The 19645-nt window shown below is 39.5% G+C and overlaps 1 protein-coding gene across 1 annotated transcript in view; it reads left to right on the forward strand.

Moving 5' to 3' along the window:
* Window positions 1-19645, forward strand: part of smad1 (SMAD family member 1) — a 64262-nt gene that overhangs the window by 30901 nt on the left and 13716 nt on the right. The window contains exons 3-5 of the mRNA XM_078406172.1: window positions 9450-9701; window positions 11797-11916; window positions 17903-18124. Of these exons, the coding sequence (XP_078262298.1) occupies window positions 9450-9701; window positions 11797-11916; window positions 17903-18124 (594 nt within the window). The remainder of the gene's footprint in view (window positions 1-9449; window positions 9702-11796; window positions 11917-17902; window positions 18125-19645) is intronic.

A 19645-nucleotide genomic window follows, 5' to 3' on the forward strand; every position in this document is an offset into this window, starting at 1 on the left:
TGTCTACCTTCCATGAAAATCTACTGTCTTCGCTAAATAAGCCACTTCAATCTCGTTTGTTTAATCAAAATTCCTATCTTGTTTTCAAATATCGGGGCACTTTCCTCCCCATTGCCTCGGTCACAAATCATGTCCTTGGCACTCAGTCCATGTTCATGGAATTCCTTCCTCAGACCAGTTCACTTAGAAGGTGCCTTCACCTCACAAAGGACGGCAATGTTGAATTCCTTGAAAAAGGTCTGTATTGTGATTTTCTGTAACATTAGGGCGCTCCATCTGCATGCACCAAGAAGCATGAGTTGAAGAAAAATACATTTTTGTAACTTAATTCCTTGAGTGAATTTTATTCCCGACGTCAGATTTCTGGGTGGTGATTTGTGAATTATATAAATGTGAATTTATGTTGAACTAATAACTAACTTGGGGTTGCCTGTACTATTTAAAACTTCCTCCTGTTGTGCTGTTAGATATCTGCCTTGTATCATCTTGGGGCTTGGTGTCAAATTTTGGATATGGTTGTGCTGCTTTGTTATTATTAACAGCAGTGTGCAAATTCATGTTGATATTTAAATGTCATGAAAATCAGTTTACTTGGGATTGTGATCAATTTACAGTTTTAGTCTAGTTTTCAATTGCTCAGTTTTTCCCTTCACAATTTAAAAAAAAATTCACATAGAATAAAGATTTTCCTGGTGTTATTCATGTCCCCATTCATTGTCTTATTTTTAGTCTTATGCATTTCCTAGCTTTATGGTCACATGTAATTTAAGAATGAACATTCTGAATTGGAGTTGCTGATAAACTTAGAATCTATTTGCGATGCAGCTGATGCCTCACGGTGCCAGAGACCCAGGTTTGATTCTGACCTCTGGTACTGTCTGTGTAGTTTGCACATTCTCCCTGTGCTCTCTGCGCAGCTTTCCTCCAGGTGTTCCTGTTTCCACAAGGCAAAGGCAAATAAATACAATGGTTATGCAAAGTAAAAAATAACATGTTCAAGTCTATATAGTTTAGAGCCTATTTGGAGGTTGTAGTGTTTAATAGCCTGATGGCTGAAGGGAAGAAGCTGCTCCTGAACTTGGGCGTTGGTTTTCAGGCTCCTGTACCGTCCTCCTGATGACTGGAGTGAAATGAGAGTGTGATCAGGGTGGTGTGGGTCTCTACTGATGCTTGCTTCCTTTTTGAGGCAATGACTCTTGTAGATCCCTTTGATGGTGTGGATATCAGTACTCCTGATGGACTGGGCAATGTTCACCACTTTTTGCAATCTTTGTGGTTCCTGGGCGTTCGAGTTGCTGAACCAAGCGAACAGTCAATATGCTCTATTGTACACCTGTAAAAGTTCCAGAGAGTGTTGACATACCAAGTAGAGGTATTGATGGACTTTCTTTATGATTGCATCAATGTGCTGAGTCCAGAACAGATTTTCAGAGATGCATGCCCAGAAATTTGAAGCTTTTGACTCTCCACCACCCTCCCATCAACGAAGATGGGTTTGTGGATCCTCGTTCCTCTTCCAAAGTCCACAATCAGTTCCTTGTCTTGGTCTTATTGAAGTTGAGAGGAATGTTCTGGCACCATTTGATCAGTCAATGATCTCCTTCCTATACTCCGACTCATTGTCATCTGCAATTTGTCCAAGAATGGGTTGTGTCTTTGGGGAAATTGAAGATGGAGTCTGAACGGTGTTCGGCTACACATACGTGAGTAGAGTGTGTAGAGCAGGGGGCTGAGCACGCAGCCTTGAGGTGCTCCTGTGCTGATATTTATCGAGGAGTAAGTGTTGCTGCCAATGCGTACAGTTCATGGTCTGCTGAGAATCCAGTTGACGAGGGAAGTGCAGAGACCCAGTTCCGTATGCTTGGTAACCAGCTTGGAGGGGCTAATGGTGTTAAATGCTGAGCTGTAGTCTGAACAACAGCCTAGCGTATGTGTTTTTGTCCAAGTGGTCCAGTGGAGAGCAGTGCGATTGCATCCTCTGACTCTAAATTATAGTGGATTCTTGTTAAGGAAAGATTTGATATGGGCCATAACCGACCTCTCAAGGCACTTCATCACCACGGACGTTCGTGCCACCAGTCGGTAGTCATTTAAGCATGTCATCTTGCACTTGGTTGCTAGTATTATTGATGTCCTTTTAAAGCAGATGGGAAGCTCAGACCTCAGTAATGAGAGGTTGAAGATGACCAGTTGTTCTGCACAGGTTTTAAGAATATGACCAGTTATACCATCGGGTCGAGATGTTTTGAGGGTTCACACTCCAGAAGGATCTTCTGACGTAGGCCTCTGTGACTGAGATTGTAATACCATCAGGGGCTCTGAAGACCCAAGTAGGCACATCAGCATGCGTAGAATTTATTAAGCTCGTCTGGGAGTGATGCTTTGCTGTCACTTGAGCGGCCCCCTGATATCACCTTGTAGAGAGAGATGCCATGTAAGCCCTGCCACAGCTGTCGAACATTTGCCTCGTCCTCTAGTTTGGAGCAAATGTTCCTGTTACCCTTTTTGATGGCCTTATCAAGACCATATCTGGACTTCTCCTATAACTCCATGTTGCCAGAACTTGAATGCCCAAGATCTGGTCCATAGAAAAATACGGACCTCCTAGTTTATCCAAGGTTTTTAGTTGGGGAACACTCTGGTTTTTGTAGGAACACGTTCCTCCACACATTTTCTTATGAAGTCGGTAATAACTGTGACAACTTCATTAAGCTCTGTTGCCGAATCCTTGAACATCGCACAGTCTACTGACTCCCAAGCAATCCTGGAGTCATTCCTCTGCCTCCCTTGTGTTACCACTTTCAGGGAGTGATAACTTGGACCCCTAGATCCCTCTGTACATTTAACTTTTAAATAATGTCAAATGTGCAACCTCTGTCAAATCTTTTTTATTCCAGTAAATGCCAAAAAGAATGACCTGCAAGATTATTTTCTCCATGCCAAAGTAGTTCATGCACATCTATGGCTAATATTAGAAACATCCATATAGTGTCTTCGAAATCCTACTACAAGAAGCTTCCTTGGCTCAGCGCTACTCGTATTAAGTGCCTTTTAGCTTTGGTCTACAGTTGCTTCTCCACGTTCAATAAACTATTGAGTACTCTTTCCAATTCTCTTGCTACCTGCTATATAAATGCTTTGCCCTCAATAAGCATCGTCACTGTTCCTTTCAAAATCATGGGTGAGCTCTCCTTGGCTCCTTTGACCTTGTAAGCTACCACCCATCTCCAATTTCTGTTTCCAACCCTTAAATAATGTGCTATATCCTACATGCATGTACACCTTTTCAGGCTGAGAATACAATACTTTTGGCTGCTCTATCAATGTCAAGCCTCATTTGATTTTGTTGACCTTTTTTCCTAAACTGCTCATTGCCCAGATAATTTAAAATAAGCCCCAGATTTTGACTTTTTCCAGTTTATTTTTCTAGCCATGAAACAGCCCTATTTGATGGTGCATATGTAATTCTTTGCAGGTTTTTCTCGTCATGGGAACCAAATTTTCTGAAATTTACTGCCAATCTGACTGCCCTTTTTGAAGGGAGTGCTATGCCATCTTTTTGCGTGTTAGTGTTCAGTGCATATCCAAGGATTTTTGACTTCTCTATGGTGGAAAACATTAGATTTCTGAGTCAATAGGACAACTTATATTGGTGGAATTTCTTTATTCCTTGAACTGATTTCTGTGTGTCATAGAAAAAGATAGACAGAAATGTCAGCCTATTCAGTGCACTGACCGTCTCCCACTTATTTCTCACTATGTTAATCTGATTTTTTCCCCCCAATTTTCCCAACATTCTCTTCAACTTTCCTCAGATTTTACCACTGTGGTGGGGGGGGGGAGATGAATATCTCGGGTGGTGTTACTGAACCATGCTGCTTTATTCAGCATTGTAAGCTGCTTTAGGTTGTATTTGCGGTTGATTAGGTCAGAATATTATATCACGCGCTTGACGGATCTTTTGGGTGATTAAGAGGTGCATGCAAGGAGTACGATTGAAAATCAAGAATGAGTCTTTCGATGCAGGGACTACAATTTGATTTTAAGCTTCAGGTCACTACTAATCTAGCATGTTGATGGTGGATTCCAGCAAAAATAATACTGTTGAACGTCATTGGGATGTGGTAAGAAATCTTTGTCAGCAATGGTCATTGTCAGGCACTTGTGTGGCAAGGAATATTGAAAACATACCACAAAATCTGTAATCTCTCGAGTCAGTTATTCTTTCAGAACTGTCTTACTATATTCCACAATTCTCCACTTTGCTGAATAATGGATCTTGGACTAATCCTTGTTGATTTATTATGAAGGTCACATCCACCTTCATGTCTTGCTTCACCCATAGTGAACCTGCAAACATTAAACAAAAATGTTCAAGAATAAACTGATCCATGAAACCTGTTTTAAGCAGTGTAGATGCTTGAACCACTAGATACAATAACGGTTATGCATTAGCATCCAGAGTTAGGCCTTGTAGGTTGGTGCTTTGTTTCTGTTTAGAATTTACCGACTTCATTTTAACGCAGATCAACCTGTGCATTGGGAAAGCTGCCACAATTCTTCTCCAACTTGTCTTAAAAAAAGTGTGGCTAAATAATTAGTTCTTCAAACCTTCAGGCATGTATAGATAACAAGGACCACTAAAAAACAGGTGCTCAGGGTTTCATTCAATGGAACTGCAAACTAAGGTCTCCAAAGGAGAATGAGACCCCGTAGGAATAATAAACTGTATATGACGGGACTAAGTTCGTCTTCAAGAGCAGAGATGCAACTTGGGTTGTTGCTCCGGTGTGGGCCTCAACAAACATAACAGATGCTGCACTGCAACAGATTATGTACACCTATATAGGGTGTGAATTCATAATCTCTCAAACCTGAAGGATATTATGAAAGGTTGACTCATTGACAGCTGTGTAAACTACTGAGGAAACAGAACACAGGAAATTCCAGACACTCAAACGGGGGCCTGGTAAAGGGTCTGTAAAATGCTAGCAAAACCTCCAACCCATTGTCTTTCGAAATAAATCACAGGCTTTTCAGCCACTGAACATGTTTGTGTGTGGATATATATTTTAATTGATGGTATCTATATAAATGACGTAAGTGCTCAGTCTTGCCAATTGGATGCAAGTGGTTAGAGGGGTCTCGCCGGATGAATGCGAGTGGTTAGAATGGGTCTCGCCAGCTGGAAGACAAAGAGACAAGCAGGCAGCAGACAAATATCCTTGGTTAATAAATCCAGAGGGCAGACTGAAGGATAATTATTTTATTCTGGGGCTATTTATTTATCCACTGTAATACAAGATTACTTAAATTCTACTAGGCTCGAATTAGTCTTTCAAATTATGGAATATCCTGCAAAGCAAAGGTTGTGAATCCAAGAATACCTTTGAAATTTAAAAAAAGGCTGATTGCTGTGTCACCAATTGTTAAGCATTTGTTGTACAAGTATTATTTCCACTACTAGCATAGACTTGGAAGGGAAAATGGGATGCTCCAAGCAAGTGCTGTGCGGGGCCCTGCTGGAGCAGACCTGGGTGGCGGCCGAAATGACCGCCGAGCATGGGTTGGCCAAGGGCCACCAGGAATGAGGACCCATCGGCCACATGCAGCGGAAGCTTGGAAGCCCCAAAGATCGGAGAGACGAGGTGGGATCTGCTGGCGGCGAGGGATGCAAGGAGAGGGATCCGGGTATTGCCTCCAGTGCCTGGAAGGTCGGTTGCAGGATGTGTTCCCTGGTACGCAGTGGTGGTCGGCTGAGCAGAGGGACATCGGGTCATGGGCCTGCAGGCTTCCTGGATCGGGGGGCTCCAGAACTTCCAATGTGGACTTTGGGCTGTTTCTGTTTCTGTTCTTTTAATAATGTTAATGGGCACCAAAATTGTGGTGACTGCATTTGTGGTTGTGTAAAAGAATTTCACTATGCTGTGCATATGTGACAATAAAGAACCATTGAACTTGGGGTTGAGGCAATACAGGAGATTTTGTCATGGGGGCCGCATTGCTTGTTACCTCCCAGTGCCTGATTTATCGGGATGTTCAGTGGATATGTTACAGAAAACCGGTAGCTGTCGAATGCAAGGTTAAAAAAAAAAAGATGCTGCTGAGAGATCTGAAGATTTGGTTAAAATAGGACAACATAGATATAGCTTTGAAACTAGGTAGCATGGTGGCACAGTTGCTGCCTAACAGCGCCAGAGACCTGGGTTCAATTCTGACTGTGGGTGCTTGTCTGTACAGAGTTTGTACGTTCTCCCCATGACCTACATGGGTTTTCTCCAGGACCTCTGCTTTCCTCCCACAAGTTAATGGTTCCATCCATTTTTGCTAAGTTGCCTCCCAGCCTAGCATAATTGACCATATCCCAATTTCAATCTTTTATTCTTATTTTTGTCCATTGGTGTTACTCCACTAAATATAACTGATTATTGATCACTATCATGTGTTTTCTCCACTGATATATTCCTCGCCCTCCCTTAAACCAAATCCCGGTTTTACTCGCTACTTGCAGTTGCTCCTTTCCCACCTCTATGTTCCACTTGATATATATTGGCTTTAAAAAACCTTCAATGCAGTTGAAGTATTCTGCATTTTTCTGTAATATTTGGGTAAATTAAATCCCCCCACTATTATGGCCCAATTTTGCACGTCAGAAGTTTGTCATTTTATTCTTCAATTTCTCTCAGACTAGAACTTTTAAATGTCCCTTTGTTTTATTCTATCCATAAAATCTCATCTGATCTTTCCATCTTCTCACTGCTGTTTGTTTTGGGAAGATAGACACAAAAAGCTAGTGTAACTCAGCGGGACAGGTAGCATCTCTGGAGAGAAGGAATGGGTGACGTTTCGGTCCTGCCAACTCTTATAAATGTTTTTTGAATTTTCATACTCTCATTCCTGCATTCCATTCCTGAAAACCCTGTGTGAAGGTAGGTTAAGCATCATTCCCAATCGTCTTTAAGCCATGCTTCCATGCTGGCTATAATATCATCTTGCATCTCCACCAGTGCCTATCGCTTATCTGCCCAGTGCACCGTGCAGTTTATACTTAAAGCTGAAAAATAAACTAACTTCAAAGACAATTAAGGAAACTGCCAAGGCCTCAATAAAAACAGGATTTTGTTCCTACCAATGTTAAAATATTCTGCAGACAAATAAAATAACTTGCAAAAGAAATATTTAATACTTCACCTTTGTTCTAGAGAGAGATTAACATTGACATTGGAAATCAGAATATTATTAAAGTGGAAAGTTGGGATGGTAATAGGAAAAATAACTAGCCCTTTTGGTCAGGATTAATTTCCAGAAAGTAATCAGAGTTGTGATGCTGCTGGTATTAAAATAATTAAAAAATATTAGAATTGGGACAAATCAAGAGGATTATAGATTGAATATTTTAACGTTGCTGGTAGGAAGAATTGGAGGCTTTTATGACCAAGTAATATTTACCTAACACTCAAACATGCTTTAGGTAGTCAATACACATTTCAGAATTTACTACTATAATTTTATTAATGCACCAAAATTGGGAGGGATATTATTAATACTGGAAATAACTCTATAAAATACATTTGAATTAGTTGACCTAATTTTGTGATCAGCAACAAGTGAAAGGTATTCATTTTGCTTGATGCTGGCTTCAACTTTTGCATGGATTTTTACAAGTAACTTTAAGTCTAGGAAATGTCTTCCAAGATCTGTCCTCTTATTCTAGAAACCTCCAAAACAAATAGTTTTTGTGTATCTACTCGATCAGCTGACTTATTCAAGTTAAAATGCATCCTCTGAAAAACAGTACATACTTCCTAAGTTCCACTATCCAGAAATGCAATGTGGTTTATAATGCATATAAAGAACCATTTTGTTCAGAACCAAATTACTGTTGGATTGAGATGATAGCAGTTTGTGCTGGGTTGAATCTACATAAAACAATGTATAATTAACAGTTTTCGTTCTATAACATACTGAATGAATGATGTGATGTACCCAGAATGACTTGTTACCAGTAGTGAATTTTATATTGTTCTCATGAACTCAGACAGGGAAATGTGGAATGGTCTGTGTGTATTATGATGTATTATCTGAAGAGCAAGTGAACTAATGTAATTTAGGATTTTTAAAAATCTTGTAAGATGTGCACTAGAGGAATTGCAAGAATGAATGGGATTAGGTTTTTGAAAGTGTGAAAAATGCATATTAACTCATAATGAATTAGAGGGTTTTTTTATGTTGTTCTTGAAAAAAATAACATTGTCTTGTGCGGTTTGCATGTCAGCTTGAATTGTAGTCACGTTGGCAGGAGGTTGATGGGATCTATTCCTAATGGTCAAGCAGAATAATCAGCATTGTTCATTAATCAGCATTGTTCATCTACTCTTGTACTATATTTTTATTGATATTTTATTACTTGAGCTGCTTTTCTTGCACAGACTCTTCATTGATTTCTTTTGACTGTGGTAGAGAAATAACAGATTGATTGCAATAGGTAAGGTGATCATCAGATAGCTTGTCTGCTTAATATCAAGGTTTTGTTGCAAATTCATAGGCAAAGGATAACACTGTTTTGCTGAGTAACTATCAGTAATTTGGGATTCTGTTGTTGAGAAGTGGATAAAAGGCATTTGGAATTGTGAATATTCAGTCAAAGATCAAATGCATTCTTTTTGTACCAGAGCATCAACCTTTCTCAAATGATTATGGTACTTTGTATGCATGTGCATCCTGTAAAGTTGATGGTTGAAGAAAACTGTCATTAAAAATATTGAACATTAAATCATTGGATCCAATGTACAAATTTAAAGAAGGATGATAGAGGAAGATCTTTCAAGTACCTCCCCATCTGCTTGACATTTGTATAAATTTATTCAGAGGTGTCTGTAACCTTGAAATACTGTTTTTAAAAGAACAAATTCCTCAGATCATTGTCAAGTTAGAAACATAATGACAAACTATACGTGAAAATGTCAGTGCATTATGAAGTTCAGTTCAATAGAGCAAGTGAGTCCGTATATATTAAAGAAATAAAAAGCCGTCACAGGATATTAATTGGAGCAATTACAAATGAAGATTAGTGCAACTTGCTCACAATTATTTTCCTCATAAAAGAGAAAGGAAATGGGACTTTTTGAGGAGCCCAGTTGAATCTGATTATAGTCAACGTTTAATTTGAATCCTGCCTTTAGAATATTAGTTTTGCAAACAAGTTGCGGCTTTCATTGAAATTAACTTAGTCGCGGTATTAAAGTGTGCTGCGTGCGCGTTAAAGGACGTGCTGGACTATTGCTGGAAAATCGAAGGTGGACCTGTATGTGCAGTGGCTGCATGCTATTTTAAAAAATGATGCATTTTTGGAGAAGTTATTTGCCTACTTTTAAATCATAGAATTAGTATTTGCTAATCAAAATATTAAAGATTTTCTTGTAAAATGTTTAATTGTCTTTTCTTTCTAGTTCTTCCTCCGGTGTTGGTTCCAAGGCACAGTGAATTTAATCCACAGCATAGCCTACTTGCACAGTTTCGTAATTTGGGACATAATGATCCTCCTATGCCACAAAATGCTGCCTTTCCAGTTTCCTTTCAGCAACCAAACACCCATCCCTTTCCTAACTCTCCCAATAGAAGTTATCCAAGCTCCCCTGGAAGTGGTACCTATCCTCATTCTCCAGCAAGTTCTGGGCCGAGCAGCCCACTTCAGATGCCAGGTAAGAGCAGTAATATTTAGCTATAACATAACCTTTCCTGTTTATGTTGGCAATCATATACATCTTGTACAAATCAGACTTGATTTATAAATACTTCCCATGAAATAGACAATATTATAAAAGTGGAGTTAAGAGGACCATTGCCACGGCCACACAAATAACTTGATCTTAATACCATAAATGCATACTTACTATTTTGCGGCCACACATTGGTCTGAATTAATAAATGGGACCTAGCATTTCACTGTTACACCAGACTTGTCAGGTACAATTTCTTGTTATGAAAATAAAATTTGATCAAGATTGCAGTCAATAGTTCCATTGTTGAAATTGATTACGAGGAGGAGTTTATGAATAACAAAACCGGTGATAAAATACTGTAGTTGAACATCTAATTCAAAGTTAAAGTAAAATGTTTAGATAACATTTCTGTCAATGCGTTGGAGTGTACATTCAAACTAAATGTAAAATTTCAATTATTAATCTAATTTTATTCAAGAAATTAATGCCAATCATGGAATAATAAGACAGTACATTAGGAAGCTGTTATGTTTGTGATGTCACACTTAAGTGTGCTTGATGAACAACTTGTTTAATTTTGCATTTGCAATTATTTTATCTCCTGAATTTGTTTAAGTGTGTTTGAAGAAGTTGGAATGGAGCAGTGTAAAGTTAATGTTACCATTGAATACATAGTGGTTTTTATAGAATGCATTTATAGATAAACCACACAATCTATCTTGGCAAGTTAAAGCAAAAGTTTTATTTTTTATTTCGACAGCCTTTGTTCAGTTATTATGTAAAATGCATGCATGCGAGTCATTTGCCATCGAAATACTTTATCACGTTTTGACCCTTTCAGCATCCAGTTATTTCATTGTTTTTCCTCCACTATCTAATCAGCAAGCTCATTCCACTAATTAATTGTTTTTGTTTGGAAAAGTTCCTGATAGCAGTCACAGATTTCCTTCCTTTTTAGTTTGATCACTTCCTCAATTTCATTCCACTGACTTGAATTCATTTAGTGTTAAAATTACTTTTATTTCTATGTAGCATTTTGTATCATTGGATCCTCTATAAGTTGCCTATGTCCAAGATGAAAATTCAAGGTTTCTGCAGACATTGAAACACAAAATCCCCTGGAACTCATTTATATCAGCGATTCAATGCATACATTTCCTCCAAGTCAAAGGCCCCCTTGCACCTTTTCCTGTAATCCCAAGGTTTTCATTGTCAATGCTCTGGTTTTCAATAAGATGTACAACATAGTGGTGTGTAAAAGAAGGTAACCATTTTTGTTTTTAAAATGTTAATTATCTTTTATGGTCCTTTTTCACTGTTTGCTTATAAGTGAAAAGGTTTTGTTGCTATCAATTTTGAATCAACGCTGTCATTTCTGAAAATGGTAAAAACTTCAGATGTTGCTGAATATGATGTTGCAGCATCTGACGAAAGAGAAAGAGGCCTCACTTTCGTTCCCCTTCATCCCCACCTCAACGAGTTCCTGGTCCGCCATGATGTCGAGCTTCCGTCGCCTCCGCCTTGAAGCCTTTTTCTTGGGGAAGGGGTCCTCAGCACCCAGTGTTGATCCCATCTCCACCGGTCCCTGTCCTCTTGGACTCCCCCAGATGCCTTCTATACTCTTTAGGCCACTTCTTTTCTAACTGCTGGCGTGACATCAACCATCTCAACTTTTCCACTTCCCTTACGTATTCTAACCTAACCCCCCCCTGAACATACAGCCCTCCGCTCACTCTGCAACAACCCTGACATTATCAAACCTGTCGATAAGGGAGGTGCCATGGTAAAACGAAATGTACATTAAATGCACTGAGATCACATGTCTCAGCTCTGGAATGTGTAATTTAATTGCTCTTTCCCCAGCTGACAAAATCTCTTAACAAATGTTCAGTTCCAATCCGCTAAACATCGTGTGTGTCCTTCTTCAGGTTAAGAAGTTACTTGGTCTTGAATACATTTGGTAAGGAATTAGCATCCCTACGAGCTAAACCTGAATAGTTTTTGACTCGCGTACTGTTTTTTATGATAAAGTTATATTGATTTGGAATTGTTCTTACGTTTTGTCTGTTTACAGCTGATACACCGCCTCCTGCATATATGCCTCCAGATGATCAGATGACACAAGATGGTTCACAACCCATGGATGTATCAAATGTCGTCGTACCTACAATACCAAATATAACTAACAGACCAGGTAAAATATGGGACTGATCTGATTTCCCGGTCGAGCACTTCAACTCCCTCTCCCATTCTCAGTCTGACTTTCTGTCATGGGCCTCCTCCAGTGCCATAGTGAGGCCCACCGGAAATTGGAGGAACAGCACCTCATATTTCGCCTGGGCAGCTTGCAGCCCAGTGGTATGAACATCGACTTCTCCAACTTTAGATAGTTCCTCTGTCCCTCTGTAACCCTCCCCCTTCCCAGATCTCCCTCTATCTTCCTGTCTCCACCTATATCCTTCCTTTGTCCCGCCCCCCTGACATCGGTCTGAAGAAGGGTCTCGACCCAAAACGTCGCCCATTCCTTCTCTCCCGAGATGCTGCCTGACCTGCTGAGTTACTCCAACATTTTGTGAATAAATACCTTCGATTTGTACCAGCATCTGCAGTTATTTTTTTATAGGTAAAATATTGGAAGTGTGGTAAAATGGGAAAAAAATTAAAGCTTTTGTTGTGTGGACAAGATGCAAACTGGAAATGTTTGAGCCATTTGGGAACTGTTTGGGATTGTTTGTTTTGACTGTACGAAATGTTAATTGGTTTGACTATCTTTCATTTTATCTTAATTTCACTTTGATTTTATGGAACCAGATCTATTGAAGCATAAGATTGTGACAAAAGATTAGAATTATTTGATATCCAGACTACTATTATTTATTTCAATTAGTATAGGGCTGTTCCAATTAAGATAGGCTAAGGGGGAATATCAACTGTTAATTGAGCGGTGAGTGTGCAAGAAGAAGAAATGAATTCTCTGTATTGTATGTTAATAAATATGTAAATGAAGTAAAAACATTATGAGCAATTGTAAATTATTTCATTTTGTATTGAGCTAGAAAAATATTGATGTGGTTACTGCCATGCCACTTAAGTTTGCGGTTTTCCTTGTGATGAGACTGCTGTGGCAGGACCATTTTTGTTGATCTAAGATCAGGTACCTTCTCCCTTGAACTAGATTATTTGTTGTGTAAATCATTAAAGGGAGGTTTTGTGTAGAATTTTCAAACTGATCCAATGAAGTTGAGGAATATATGGCTAAATCAGTATTATATGTAGTTTGGAGATGATTTATCTACCATAATATTACTAAGCTTTTTGGGTAGTAGAGGACACTAGCAGGGATACCATTGACTTAAATTTGGCCTTTTGCAGTTGGTCAATAGATCATACTTTGGATGCTTAAATTCTGAGTTTGGGGCCTGCAGTTAAGTGTGTTTGCATTACATGCCTCATGAATGTATACCACTAGAATATTTCAGTAGAATACTAGTGACGAACATTTCATTTGACTGAAACCTTGTGGAGGGTTTAAAAGTTCCAATGGGTTCAAAATAGTTGGTCTGGTTAAAGAGACTGTGGTAATTGTCCATTACACATGCATTCTTCGGTTTTGCTAAACCGCTTGTTTCGATCTTGCCAAACACTCTTAATTACCCTTCCCATTGCCAAACACATTAATTCCCCTTCCCATCCCACAACGGCCTTACTGTCCTGGGCCGCCTCCATTGTCCGAGTGAGGCCAAATGCAAATTGGAGGAACAGCACCTCATAATTTGCTTGGGCAGCTTACAACCCAGTGGTATGAATATTGATTTCTCCAACTTCAAGTAACCCTTGCATCCCACCTCTCACCATTCCTCCCCCACTCATGCCATACTAGCTTCAAAGTTGTAATGTCTTGTTGAGTGTCATTGTCTGTAACTCGTTTTCACCTAGTCCCTAGCTAACAATGGCCTGTTTACTTTATAATCATTTTTTTGCATATCTTTCATTCATTTGTTCTATATCTTTCGGTATCTCTTGTTTCCCTTTCCCCTGACTCTCAGTCTGAAGAAGGGTCTCAACCTGAAATGTTGTCTATTCCTCTTCTCCAGAGATGCTGTCTGACCTGCTGAGTTACTCCAGCAGTTTGTCTTATCTGGTTTAAACCAGGATCTGCAGTTCCTTCCTACACATTCCATTACTCAGTCATCCCCTACTCGGTTAGAGCAGGCAATTGGCAATAATGGACACCATTCCTCCCCCCCCCCCCCCTTGGTCCATTATAATGAGGGTTTACTGTGCTATTCCTTCATCAAATCTTTACCTAAGTATAGTGGCAACATCACCTGAAGGACTGCAGTGGTTAGGAAGGTGACTCACTATCTCAATGGCAATTGGGTGTGTGGATAATAAATACTTGCCTTGCTAAAGATGGCAGCATCTCCACAATGGCTACATTAAAAATGAAAATCTGAATAAAGTGACTTTTATCAGAATTGAACAAGCCCACAACATGCAAACATCTGTTTTTACAGTGCTGTCTATTTTGTATGTTGCTCCACTGTCTACTTTGAGCTAATACTGGCAAGTGGTTGCTTTTTCATTTTGGTCACTACTGTGGTTTTTTGTTTTGATTGTTTTCCACATTGTGGAACTGATAGATGAATTTGGATTAGTAGTGTAATTCATATTAGCAGTTCTGAAATGATTTGTTGTGGTGCTGCACTGAAGTGCATTTCCCAAGTGAAGTCTTGACCATTTGTAATTTTAATTGGGGGTGAAATGCTAATAATCAAGAGTGTCAAATGATGTCACAATTATAGGAACATTTAGTCCATTGCTCTAAATGATCAGATTTTTTTGTTGCAATCTCTTATTAGCCTTTATTTCAAATCAGATTTTTATGCAGCAGAACAATTTTCAAGTTTTACATTTTTTGCTTTAAAAAATGAGTTCTATCCAGAATATAGGGTTGTACATTATTGACTATCCATCATAGTTTGAAGTACTCCATGCTTTCTTTGAAAACGATCAAGTGCTGTGATTCGCCTCCATGTGTACAGTTATTTTTGTAACCATAGTCATACAGCATGGAAACGGCTGCTTTGGGCCAACTTGCCCTTGCTGACCAAGATGCCTCATTTACACTAGTCCCATTTGTCTGTGTTTGGCCCATATCCCTCTAAACCTTTCCTATCGATGTACCTGTCCAAATGTCTTTTAAATTATGTTATAGTAGCTTCTAAATTTTAGCAACTAAATCATCTGGCAGCTTGTATATCCAACACCCTCTGTGTGGAAAAAGTTGCCCCTCAAGTTCCTCTTCCCCTTTCTCACTCACCTTAAACTGTCTTCTGGTTCTTGATTCCCCAACTCTGGGTTAAAGACTCCGTGCATCTAACCTATCTATTCCCCTCATGATATACACCTCTAAGAGATGATCGTCCTGCGCTCCAAGGAATAAAATCCTAACCTGCCCAACCTTTCCCCATAGCTCAGGACCTCAAGTCCTGGCAACACCCTTGCAAATCTTCTCTGCACTCTTTCCAGCTTAACATCTTTCTATATAAAAGGGTGACCAAAACTGTACACTATACTCCAAATCTGGCCTCGTCAAAGTGTTGTACGAATGTAACCGCAAAACATTCCAATTTCTATACTCAATACCCTGACTAAGGCCAATGTGCCAAAAGCCCCTTGACCATCCTCTAGATAGGGTGGTCAAGGCACTGTGCTGCCACTTTCAAGGAACTATGTACCTGCACTCCAATATCCTTCTGCTCTACAACACTCTCCGATCCCTGCCATTCACTGAGGGTCCTGCTGTGATTTGACTTCCCAAAATGCACCATCTCACACTTATAATCTGCACTAAACTTCATTAACCATTCCTCAGCTCACTTGCCCAACTGATCAAGATCCTGCTGTAATTTTTGACAACCATCTTTGCTATCTACAATACCACCTAATTTAATGTAATCTGCAAACTTACTAATCTTGCCTTGTATGTTCTCGTCCAAATCATTGATATAAACAGCAAACAGCAAAGGGCCCAACACCAATCCCCGAGGCACACCACTAGTCACAGGCCTCCAGTCTGGAAAAAAAACACAACCTTCCGTGATCTCTCTGGTTCCTTCCATCAAGTCAATTTTTTATCCAGTTGGCTAGCTCTTCCTGGATCTCATGATCTAACCTTCTAGAGCAGCCAATAATGCAAAGCCTTATCAAATGCCCTGTTGAAATCAATATAGACAATGTCTATGGCAATGTCCTCTTAACAGTTTTGGTTACTTCTTCAAAAAACTGAAGATTTGTGAGACTGTCCAAATCCATATATCTTATCCCCAGAATAGTCTTCAGTAACGTGCCTACCACAGATGTTAGGCTCACTGGTCCATAGTTCCCAGGCTTTTCCTTTGCGGCCCATCCTAAATAAAGGCACAACATTAGTCACCCTCCAGTTTTCTGGCACTTCACTCATTTCTAATGATGATTCATATATCTCAACCAGAGCACCTGCAATTTGTTCTCCAGCTTCCCACTGTGTCCTCAGATATATCTGATCAGGCCTTGGAGATTTCTCTTTGTTCATATGCTTTACGACATTTAATATCTCCTCGACCTTAATACTGACTGTCCTCGAGACACTTCCATTAACTGTCCGAAGTTCCCCAGTCTTCATCTTTCTCCATGGTAAAAACAGGAGAAATACTCATCGAGGACGTTGCCCATCTGCTGTGGCTCTACACAGAGATAACCAATTTAGTTTCTATGGGGGCCTATTCACTTACTTTTGATCCTCTTTCTCTTAATGTACTTTTAAAATTTCTTTGGATTTCCCTTAATATTATCTGCCAGAGCTATCTCCTGCCCCTTTTGTCTTTCTGTTTTCTTTCTTAAGTATGGTCTTCAGTTACCAAAATCCTTCCAGGAATACTCTTGATCCTAGTTGCCTATACCTGTTCCTTGCCTCCTTTTACCTGGCCAGGGCTTCGGTTACCCTCGTCATCCAAGCTTCCTTACACCCACTTACCTTGCCCTTCACTCTCACAGGAACATGCATGCTCTGAACTCTTGACATCACACTTTAAAAAAGTATGCTCCTTTCCAGATGTTTTTTTGCCTGCAAACATCTACTCCCATCAACTTGACCAAGTTCCAGTCTAAGACCAGTAAAATTGATCTTGCCCCAGTTCAGAATTTTGACTCGTGGTCCTGCCCTGACTGTATCCATAACTATCTTAAACATAATAGAACAAAGGTTGCAAAAGGCTCACCCACAAACACCAGTCACTTGTTCTTCCCAATTTGATATAAGTAGATCAAGCTGTGCCCTCTCCCATGTAGAGCCCTCTACATATTGCCTGATGAAATTTTGCTAAACACATTTGACACATTCCACCCTGTCTAAGCCTTTTGCACTATGATAGCCCCAGTCTATATTGGGAAAGTTGAAATTCCCAACTATGACAACTTTATTAGTCTTGCATTTGCCATTGTATTGAGGAAATTACAAAGTGGCACTTATTCACTTGTGTGGTAAATTTCTGATTGTTACCCAGTTGGAAGAATTGCTGAGAAATGGAAAGTATCTTTTTCCGGGGGACTGGTCTCCTCTTTGACAATCCTCTACAATCTCTTGTGACCATGCAGCTTCTCATAGTTCTATGGCAGCTTGTCCACCATTGTATATTTCTTCTTTGAAAACATGGGGGACCAAAGTCTTGGCTAAAATTGGATGGCCCTTTTTAATTTGACTAAGGTGGTTTTGCACATGTCTTTTAACTGAACTGGATTAAGGAGTCCTGACTTTTTAAACTAGTGAACCAGCTTCAGAGGAAATAACCATCTGTGTTAATTGTCATATATCCTTTGATCCCATGGCTTACGCTCATGAAATGCCTGTTAGGTTAGCTATATATTTGAGGTCTCCGAATATCTGAGATATGTAAAACTACACCCAAACTGTATTTATTCCTTCAGCGGAAGAACTGAAACACTGAATATTTCAGATTAATTACCTTCCTGGGGGAGTAAATAACATAGTGACTCATTGGCTGGTTTATGCTGCTTCAATCATCATCTAATCTATTCAATGTAATTTTACAAATCGTTAGGCACATTTCTTTGTAGCTCATTTGTTATTGATGGTACAGCTTTTTAACCAAAATAATAATGCTGACTTCTTTTTTCAGATGTCCAACCAGTTGCTTATGAAGAACCAAAGCACTGGTGCTCCATTGTCTATTATGAGCTAAATAATCGTGTGGGAGAAGCTTTCCAAGCCTCCTCTACCAGCGTCCTAGTTGATGGTTTTACTGATCCCTCAAATAACAAGAATAGATTCTGCCTCGGTCTTCTTTCCAATGTGAATCGTAATTCAACTATTGAGAACACCAGGAGACACATTGGCAAAGGTAATCTCCATTTTATAGAGTTGTTAATTTGACATATCAGATCAGTTTTGCAGCCCTTCTTTGGACTGAATGCTACATTGTAAATATTTTTGACATTGTTGAAGATGCTACATATCTTTGAAAAGCAGATAGTGTTCTAAGGCCATTCTGCAGGTAATGATCATTGCCAACCTATAATGTGTCAATGATTATAAGTAAAAATTCAAGAGCATGTTAGTTTTCAAAATATTTTGGTGTATTCTGATTTCAAATGCAGAGAGATTGTGATCATTTTGTGAGCTTACTTCCCTTTTAAGTGACCTCAAAACCTGTTCTTGCATGCACCTAATAAATAATCTTAATTTTTGTAAATCCAACATAAATGCACCCATTTAATTTTGCAATTGCAATTTGCAATGGGGTGACTACACTGCACACAATACTTCAAATGTGGCCTAGGAAACATTTTATAAAGCTGCAAAATGACTTCCTAACTCTTGTACTCAATGCCTCCACAAATGAAGGCAAGCATACCCTATGCCTACTTTACCACTCTCTACTAGTGTTGCCACTTTCAGCAAATGGAACAGAAGATCCCTTTAGCATCAATGTTGTTATGGGTCTTGCCATTATCTGTACACTTTCCCCTTATTTTCGACCTTCATGCGACTCTTCTCACTTGCTCGGATTAAACTGCATTTCTTATCTGCAACTGATCTTAATCCTGCTGTATCCTTTGACAGCCTTTATAGAACATAGAACAGTACAGCACAAGAACAAGCCATTTGTCCCACAATGTCCATACTTAAAATGTCAAATTAAACTAATCTCCACTGCCTATATGTGGTACAAATCCCTCCAATCCTTGGATTTCCATGTGCCTGTTGCAACACCTCTTAAATGCCACTATTGTATCTGCCTCCACCATCATGCATAGCAGTGTGTTCCAGGCGCCCATCTGTGTATTTAATAAAAGCTCGTTCATCACATCTCCTTTAAACTTTGTCCCTCTCACCTTAAAGCTATGCTCTCTAGTCCTTGACATTTTCACCCTGAGCAAAAATTTTCTGACTGTCTGTCCAATCTATGCCTCCCATAATTGCATATACTTGTATCAGGTCTCCACTCAACCTCTAATAGAGAAAACAATTCTAATTTGTCCAACGTCTCCTTTTCGGTAATAATTCGGGCAGCATTCTGGAAAGCCTATTCTGCACCCTCTCCAAAGCCTCCACACTCTTCCTCTAATGGGTGACCAAAATGGTGCACAATATTCCAAATGTGGTCTGATCAAAATCCTATACTCACTGCCGTGACAAATGAAGGCAAGCATGCCATATGCTGCCTTTAGCACTCTATTTACTTGTGTTACCACTCTAAGGGTGCTCTGGACATGGACTCCAAGATCCCTCTGTACATCAATGTTATCAAGGGTGTTGCCATTAACTGTATTCATAACCCATATATTCACTATCCCAAAGTGCAACACCTACTAAAACATTTTCACTGTCTGCAACTCCTACAATTTAGCTGCTGTCTGCA

The sequence above is a fragment of the Rhinoraja longicauda genome, chromosome 1 (assembly GCF_053455715.1).
Source record: "Rhinoraja longicauda isolate Sanriku21f chromosome 1, sRhiLon1.1, whole genome shotgun sequence".
Lineage (NCBI taxonomy): Eukaryota > Metazoa > Chordata > Chondrichthyes > Rajiformes > Arhynchobatidae > Rhinoraja > Rhinoraja longicauda.